The sequence below is a fragment of the Hemiscyllium ocellatum genome, chromosome 6 (genome assembly GCF_020745735.1).
Source record: "Hemiscyllium ocellatum isolate sHemOce1 chromosome 6, sHemOce1.pat.X.cur, whole genome shotgun sequence".
In the NCBI taxonomy this organism is placed as follows: domain Eukaryota; kingdom Metazoa; phylum Chordata; class Chondrichthyes; order Orectolobiformes; family Hemiscylliidae; genus Hemiscyllium; species Hemiscyllium ocellatum.
This window is the reverse complement of record NC_083406.1, coordinates 87,665,262-87,674,118: the sequence shown is the minus strand read 5'-3', so window position 1 is coordinate 87,674,118 and position 8,857 is coordinate 87,665,262. Positions and strand designations below refer to the sequence as shown.

Below are 8,857 nucleotides of genomic sequence, written 5' to 3'. Positions count from 1 at the left end.
CCAAAGTTTTTTTTTAAAAAACTTTCTGGATGTGATTAATGATGTTGGTATCAGGAACGTTGAGGTTAAAGTGCGGAAGGTTGGAATGGAAGGAGAAAGCTTCTCAAACAATATGCAGCTCTTGAGCGAGTCGCTCCGCTCTCCTTATCTTTTTAAATGCAAATCTTCGGCTGTGCGAGGTAGTTGACGTCACCTGCCTTTAGTTTGCCATTACTAATAGAAGCTTGTAAACAATCGTTAATCATGTGGGACACGGGCGGATCGCCCTGATATCCTTTGGAGAGACACTGCTATAGGCAAACCAGGGAAAAAAAGGAATAATCTGGATTTCTCCAAAACAGCATGCCGATTGCTCCCTGTCGCCAACATGTACGTGAGCTATCTTTTGGATAAAGACATGAGCATGTACTCGGGGTCCGTCCGGCATTCTGGCATCAATCTGGGCGCTCAGAATTTTGTCAGCCCGCCACAGTACCCGGACTATGCCGGCTATCATGTCCCCGGGGTCAATTTGGACAATCACCCGCAATCTTCCGGATCCTGGCCTTCTCCCTATGGTCCTTCCCGGGAGGACTGGGGTGCTTACGCTGCGCCTGCGAACCCGGTCCATGCCCTCAATACTTCACCAGGGACTCTGTCTTACAACCCTGCAGATTATAATTCGGTTCAGACCTCGGGAGCTGCCTCCATGCAGCCTTTAAACAATAACCTTCTGGAACAACCTTCTCCCAACAGCCAAAGACGCAACCCTTACCAATGGATGAGGAAACCAAATCAACAGCTATCAGCTACTGGTAAGACTGTGTTTCATGTCCAAAAACTTCCCAGGCAGAATGCAAGGAGCAAACTGCTTCAGAGCTCCCTTTTGATATCACTACCAAAGTCCTTTCACCTTGGTCTATGTTTGTAAAAAGTTGAGTTCTGCTAGACACGTCTCCTAAGGGATTCTCCTGAAAAGATTCGCCTGCTCTTGGTGTTAGAGAGCACGACTTTCTTAGGCTGTCGACTAATTATTTGGAAAGACTGGCCACATCTTTAAAACAAATTTGACGGGTGCTTTCCTCTAGAATTGTCACTTTTTTTTACGTAGATGTATGGATAGTGTGTGAATAAAATTATTCTGATCATCCCCTCCAGTTATCAGAGCGCGAGGGCGCATCCTGGAAAATAAAATGTTTGTGTTTGTAACAAATCCACTTCCGCAACCCAACCACACTTCGAGAAATTGATCGCATTTGTTTTATTCATATGCTGATTTTAAACTCAGAATCTCTGTATCGGAATCGATGTTGGTAAATATTACTGGTGTTGGTTTTCACCCCTTGAAAGAAACCTTTAGCCATTAGTTTCAGTTAAACACTCTGAAAAGAGTTCCCTGTTCACAAAGCTTATTTTTGCATTAAATTAGCGGTTTCTTAAATGCAACGTTTCCTCTTACCTCTAAGGGGACACTCAGTGGACTTGCAAAGGTTGATGTAGACAATGTACCAATATCTGCTATCCATCTATTTACTGTATGTATCAGTCCCTGTCAAACTGTCAGGAAATTCCGCTTAAACGCTAATAAATGAGAAGGCGATAGCTTGTCTGAATGTTTTCTATAATACTATCTAAAATAAAGGCTTCATGTCTGAACGGTGCTGCAAGGTTAGCAGCATTTATTACAGTCGGTGCTTTCTCATGTGGACACTGGCAGTAACAGGCCAACGTAATGGCAATATTATTAATGTGTAAATGAACAGCAGTAAATTTGTAACGCAGTTGTGTGGCTTCTATTCATTCTGCTTTCTTTCGCCTCAATGTATTCATTAACATCCTGATAAGGCCCTTAAAATGTAGAGGTATACTTTAATTGCAATAATTCCCAACCTTGTTATCGACATTCGAAGATTTTATAACCAATTTCGGCCATATAAATCAGTGAGCGATGTCGTCTAGCAATTGTTTCTGTGTCATTAAGCAAATATTTTTATTAGTACCCGCTATTTTCCAAGGATTAAATCATTATATACCTTGATGAATAACCGATCTGAATACAGGTAACCACTCGCATACTGTATCTTAGAACGGCTGTCTCCTTTCGCCACATGTTCATTCAAGATTGGCAATACAGTTCTCCCAGCTTCCTAATGAGCATTAACTTTCAAAACTATTTCCAAGGGCACTCGATAAACAAGATTGCTTTATTCACCCTGGTTTGTCTACAGACATATAATTATTTATTTACCAATTTTAACTTCCATTTCTTAATTCCAAGTAGTATTTCTTCGTTATCTAGCTTTGGAATAGGTATCTGGTACTTGGCTAAAATTTGAAATCGCGGATTTAAAACGGGCTTTAGCGAAGGGCTTATTGAGGGTCTACACTTCTCACTATTAGTCATTTTTCTGAGGTTTATATTTGACGGCCAGAAGTTCCAACGGCGCGAAAGTTCATCTTTGATTTGCATTGTCCCCAGACTCACTCGTTGAGTGAAAGACAACGCTGTCAGTTTAGCTCCTGTTTTAGGTCAAACTGAATGTGAAGAGGCAGCAACCCAGGCAACATCTCCATTGTAATGGAGATTAATATTAGCCTGAAGATTTGCACGGAGCTCAGATTTCTTTATTTATTTGATTTCCCTTTCTTCAAACTACTGATAGGTCTAAGTGTCAGAATCTTTCAGCAGTCACTACTTTGATATCCACTTTTTTCTGCCAGCAAGCCCCAACTTATTGTTCTGATTCCCTCCCGGAAAACGGTGACAAGTTTCGCAGCAAATAAAGAACTTTGACATTTCTGCATGATCCCATTGAGTTCCCAGGCCATCACGGAACAATAAATATTACTCATCTGCCTAACGAAGTGTTACCCCTGGCATATATCTATCCAAATGAGTACTTAATAAAAAACAAAAAGTTTCTGTGAATTCATGACAAAAAATCTATTCAAATCAATTTCACTTGATTGTCCGTAAGGAAATTCATTACGGGTACGCTGTTTGTTCGTGTATGAAAATGCGTATAATTGAGTTGTCGGAGACTTTATTTAAATCAAACCTATTACGGTAATGTAACTTTAATTAACATGTGTTAGAATTATTCCAATGCAGTATTCAGCATCTCTTCGCTAAACAAAATAATTTTTCAGTATGCAACTCTTATAAATACATTTTTTAAAACTTTGAAATAAATAAGCACAGCTCATAACAGCTTCACCCGTAAATATCACAGTTGTTTAACATCTTCGGTTTGCGAAGTAAATCTATTTCAAATCTGATTTGGAGATGCCGGTGTTGGACTGGGGTGTACAAAGTTAAAAATCACACAACACCAGGTTATAGTCCCAATAGGTTTAATTGGAGGCACACTAGCTTTCGGAGATATTTCAAATAAATTACAGAAATCAAATCGAAAAAAAAAGTTCTACTTTGAATAAATATCGATATTAGACTCGACATTCTTTCGTAAAATGCATTTTTTGCTTAACTTTCATCAAGTTTATATAGAATTGTGTTTTGAGTAAACTCGAATAAAAATAGAATTAAGAATCTTGTTCCCAGTGAGCTCACTGACCCTTCCATTTCCCAGCCAGTGATTATTTGTATAATTCTTGCTTCGTGAGATAAGCCGTGTGTTTTTAGATGATTAATGTGTCTTTTTAAAAGTACATTTGTCAGATGATTTTTTTTGGCATTCTAAAAATGCCCTGTGTGTGTCCCCGCCCCAAATCCAACCTTAATCTTTGAAGCAGGTTCCTATTGAAATTCTTCAGCATTCTTCAGGGTTGGGGGTTTCCATGTAAATGTGCGGAGCTCTGTGATGAAAGGGTTCACCGCCATTTGTTCAAGAGTGGCAATTCAAACAGAATGGGGTTGTTATTCCATCACTGAAAAATGCTCTTTGATAAGATCGCCTTGTACTGCATTGTTTGAGCCGTGTTCCACTTGAAACAGCTGTATACAGCTTCCCTGGGTCAGACATGTTTCCTCACAGGGGTGCCTTTTGTTGTGGTTTGCAGCGCATTACCTGAACAAAGTCAGCCTGCCGGCGTAAATCGCCCAGCCACAGGGGGGGGGGGGGGGGGGGGGAAATGAGAAGAGACTGTGTCCCAACCGGGGGAATAAAAGATTTCAGCGGAATGATGTTTTAATTCACCAACACAACCGTTTGCGTCAAATAGTTCTTTCGGTGAACTATACAGCTGCAGTTCCACCTGTTGGTCTGCTGTCCCCTCAGGGATGATGAACTATTACCTAAAACCAGGCTTTAGCTCTCAGAAGGGTCTCATTTCGTCTGCTTTTTTTTTGGGAGATGGTGAACATTCTCCAAATACTCACATGTCACATTTCCCGCAGAGGCGACTGTTGTGTGTTAAGTTATTCCGATGGTTTAATGGTCCCTTCATTTTCTCTGGACAGGTTTGACCAGTACGCTCTGCAACTCATGTTTGCCCCACCAAATACCATCGGCAAACCAACCATAGGCTTTCCACACTCGTTTGGAGGAATGGGGACCGGTCCAACCTTTTATTGCACTGTTACTTCAAACCCAGGCCTTACAGCAACCGCAAAACACACACGGGATTCATATTTTCTTTCCCCCCACAGATTCATTATTGATTAACACGAATGATTCCGGATTCTCAATCTGAAGCGGGGCTTTACACGGCGTTTGTAAAAGATCATCGTCCTCTCTAAATTGAAACCACTTTGATTTCTTGCAGATATCTAGAGAAACGCGGGTGAAAAGCCTTTGTAATTTTGCTCAAGGCCCTGTCGGAATCTTTAACCATTTGATCCTTAATGTGCTGCCGCTGTGCTCTTGCTTATATAAAGGTAGAGGTCCCCAACAAGTAATATTAGAGATCAGGGCCGGAAGGTGCGAGAGTTAATTTGAAAGTTCTAGTCTAAGCAGAAGCCTGAGAAACCAAACTAGGCTCTGGGTTTGCCCGAGGTGAGGCGAGTGGCGTTTGTTTTGCAATTGACCGATTTTTCCAAGTTCTTATTTCAACACGGACCGCAATATTGACACAGACGTGCAGGGCATTCTTTACAATATTCAATGAAAGAAATTCTGGGCAGCAGGAGACGGTGAAGAATAGAGTTGGGTAAAGAGGCATTGGGAGGTAAAAGATTTATAATGTAAAAGCCCAATAAAACTAGAGAGACGCATTCGGATGCGTCTCGCTGCTGGAGGAACAGAGCTTGACAGCATTCAAACCCGGGCGGCTCCTGCATTTTGTGTCCTGCTTAAACATTTAGGTTCAGCTACTGATTGCCCTCGAGTAACCTTTCATTCCAGTAGGCAAGGCGATATTTTTCCTTTTGTGTTTGTTGAGCCCCCTCCAGACCAATCGCCTTGACATGCGGCGAATTCAGGCTTACATCGGAGAAAATAAAACAGTCTCAGTACACTGGAGAAATCCTTACAAGTCACCATGGTTTTTGCTAATGAACGGACACGCTATTCCAGAAGTCTCCGTGCATCAACATGTGTGTGTGTGTTCATTTGTTTCCAAATCAAGTCAACAACACCAGAAACAAAATCACTGCAGGTTCAATAATATTTATCAGACGCCTCAGATAGATTTGAATGATGAGGCAGTGTCAATGCCTCTTCCAGATCTATCTTATGAATTTTGTGCCTCTAAAAAGTTCACTTGTTTCACTAACCCTAAACAAATCGCATCACAACAACGTGGAGATCACTTCGCTTTTATTTATTCTATGGGCTTCTACTCCCATTGCAGATAAAACGAGAACAAAGGACAAGTATCGAGTGGTGTACACGGATCACCAGAGACTGGAGCTCGAGAAAGAGTTTCATTACAGCCGCTACATCACGATCCGGCGCAAAGCGGAGCTGGCGGCGAACCTGGGGCTGTCTGAGAGGCAGGTCAGTCACAACCCGCCAACACACACCCTCAATCGGCGCCATCACTGTATGGGCAGAGCGCCCTCGCATATTTCATTCGCAGTCATTTCTCAACCCATTTCCTCTCCACTTCTGATTGAGAGGATGCATTGACTCATTTCCCCGTTTGAAAATTGCATTTGACAATGTAACTCAATCCAGTGATAAATATGATGTCCGAATCTCAGGGGAGGATGCAGTCGCTATAACTGTGTAAATCTTGAGAGGATTTTATTTGGCAATGTCAAAAGGTCTCCTTTCACAGTATTGAATTATCACTAATGTGGGGCGGGGTGGGGGTAAAAGCCGGGATATTTCACCTCTACCTGGGCAGGAAATGGGCCTGAAGAAGGGCTCATGCCCGAAACGTCGAATTTCCTGTTCCTTGGATGCTGCCTGACCTGCTGCGCTTTTCCAGCAACACACTTTCATTCCCACCTGGGCAGGCCAGTATTTGTGATTTGCACCACACACAGAGCTAAGAGCGACCTCAAAAAACAGGAAGAAAACTAAAACTTGGATTCTTCAGTTTATCATGATCAATAAATCTGGCTTCTTGTAGAAGTAGCGCTTCCAAAGCTAGTGCTTCCAAATAAAATATTGGATTGTAGCCTGGTGTTGTGGGATTTTTAAATACATCTGGCGGAGTTATCCTTTCATAATGATGTTTAACGCTAATTTGATACATTAGAAATAATTTTGTAAATGTATACGGAACAGCTAGTGATATAAATAGAAAGTTTAATTAAATCACCGTCCCAGACAAACGAGCCATCTATAATGTGTCCAGTTCCCATTAGATATTTCAGTATAGGTTTATAATTGTAATGTATCGTACTTCCAGCGATTTTACATGCATTTCCGTCATATTTTGGCACAACCCACTTAATATAGATTTCCACTGAGGTGGCTGATTTATTTCAATGAGTAGCAATACCGCCGTGTGTATTGAAGTACATTCATCGCTAGGAGTTAAATATAATTTTATTTGCAGGTTTCTATTGGCGAGTTATAAGAAAATTATTAAATGGAAGTTTATTGTTTTTCGAACAAGAACTGCGTCCTAAAAAGCGACGTCATTATCCGAAATTCTAATTTGCATGGTTTAACAGTGCTCTTCAAATTATTCAAATCGATTTAATTTTATTTTGTAATTTATTCCGTCCAAATGGTCCCAATCAGTGCACGTGTCACTCCTGGGCCTTTGAACATAATTTGCTTGTATCGTGAGTTGATACTATTGTTCTAAGTTAGTTTTCGTTCGTTATTTTCAGGTAAAGATCTGGTTTCAGAATAGAAGAGCAAAAGAGCGGAAACTAACGAAGAAGAAGTTGCAACAGCAGTCCCAACAGGGCTCGGCCCAGCTGAGTCCAGCTCCTCCCGGGACAGCCGCTTCTCTTTCGGTTACTAACGGCGGAATACTGGCTGCCAACAGCGGTGTTTTACCTGGCACGGTCTCTCAGTGAACTTCCTTCAGATTTTCAGAGAGACAGAGAGACACAGGGGGAGAAAGTGAGAACCCGCGCCTCCGTATACCGGGAGCTCCACATTTATCAGTGGCCAACAAAGAGTTTTTACAGCACTCCAGGGATACATTATGAAAGCATTGGACATTTTTATATCTGACATTGTTTGGACATTTCATTGCAGACTTGAAGAAGCAGCCATGAGATTCTGATCGCTAAACAGCACTGAGGGTCTGCCACGGGCATACCGACAATGTGAATCAACTGTAACCTGGATTCTTTTGTTCTGTTTTCCAATTATAAAAATACTGACATGTTCTGTTTAACATAGCCGCCAGCTGGGTTATTGGGTCTCAGAAACACAATCAGTTGCATTTCGATATTTCAAATGTGAATCTCGTCCCTCTTCAGAAATGCTCCTGAATTGAATTGTACTTATTTTAATTACTTTTGTCAGCTTTGGATGTATATAAGTTGGTATTTCCTCATTTAAAGATACTTTTGTAAATCTAATACGCTAGTTGTAAGCAAACCAGTTTATTACATTGTAGATTTGAAAGTTTGAATTCTGAATCACAGATTTGATTTATTTTCCCAGCTGTTGATTGTAATTTTGCAGTACTGTTTTATCTGGTGTGGGGAGGGGAGGCGAGGGTGACTCATTCTTGTTGCTCGGGGGCATCGAAGGTAGTAAATCATCCATTTTGGGTGCATTTGGAAAGAGAGAAAAGCACTTTCACAGAAGTTAATGGATTGGTTTTACAATAGCCAGATCACCCACAATTGCTTAACGATCTGCTAATGCTTTCTATGTGTACTGCACAAGGACATCCAGAATGTTGAGCCATTTTGAAAATTGCAGTTATAATGCCCTGGCACTTAACAGTGTATGTAGAATGTGGGCGCCTTCCTACAAACTGCTACACAAGTTGGCAACATACTCCAAGCTCAATTTTCACTAAATGCAATGGGTTACGTCCTCAGTACGTTTGTCCAACAACATGCAAAAATGAGATTGACTTGTGTTTCTTTTATTTTTTGTTCAGTAATAATTTAATAATACGCATTCAGGCAAGATTTAATTTAATATAAACTGACATTCAGTCTTTTTAACATTGAAGCCAATTGAGATGAGAAGGTCCGCTGCTTGTGTGCAAGAGTAGAATAGGTCACACTATCACTTTGTTCAGTGTACTGGAAAACGTACTTTGATACTTCCTACATACTATCGAATAAATAGAGCTAGATAATTGATCTTATTGCCGATGAGTTGACTGGCGTTGCTACGCGTTGCTGTGAAACGGCAAACCATAAATTGTGTTTGATGGCGAACCTGAGCAGAAGAGTTGTTTGTACAATGGATGCAGGGCAAAAGTCAGCATTGTTCTGCTGGGGGAAGATTAGAAATTTGCAAAGTATAAAAAGCAAAATTGGCGCATTGTTCTGATGGGAGAGATTACACATTTGCAAAGTGTAACACAGCAAAATCTGCGCCAA

The 8,857-nt window shown here is 41.0% G+C and overlaps 1 protein-coding gene across 1 annotated transcript; it reads left to right on the top strand.

Annotated features, from left to right (window-relative positions):
- The first annotated feature begins 367 nt into the window (after positions 1–367).
- LOC132816803 (homeobox protein CDX-1-like) lies at positions 368–7,360 on the top strand. The gene is made up of 3 exons (XM_060826762.1): positions 368–794; positions 5,731–5,876; positions 7,169–7,360. The coding sequence occupies exons 1-3, from the start codon at positions 368–370 to the stop codon at positions 7,358–7,360; spliced, it is 765 nt and encodes a 254-aa protein (XP_060682745.1).
- Positions 7,361–8,857: the final 1,497 nt, after the last annotated feature.

Bases quoted from the DNA above. Each gene is read 5' to 3' on its own strand.
- LOC132816803 (XM_060826762.1), top strand. From the start codon at position 368: ATGTACGTGAGCTATCTTTTGGATAAAGACATGAGCATGTACTCGGGG. The intron at 795-5,730 runs GTAAGACTGTGT...CTCCCATTGCAG, and splicing joins TCAACAGCTATCAGCTACTG to ATAAAACGAGAACAAAGGAC. The intron at 5,877-7,168 runs GTCAGTCACAAC...CGTTATTTTCAG, and splicing joins TGGGGCTGTCTGAGAGGCAG to GTAAAGATCTGGTTTCAGAA.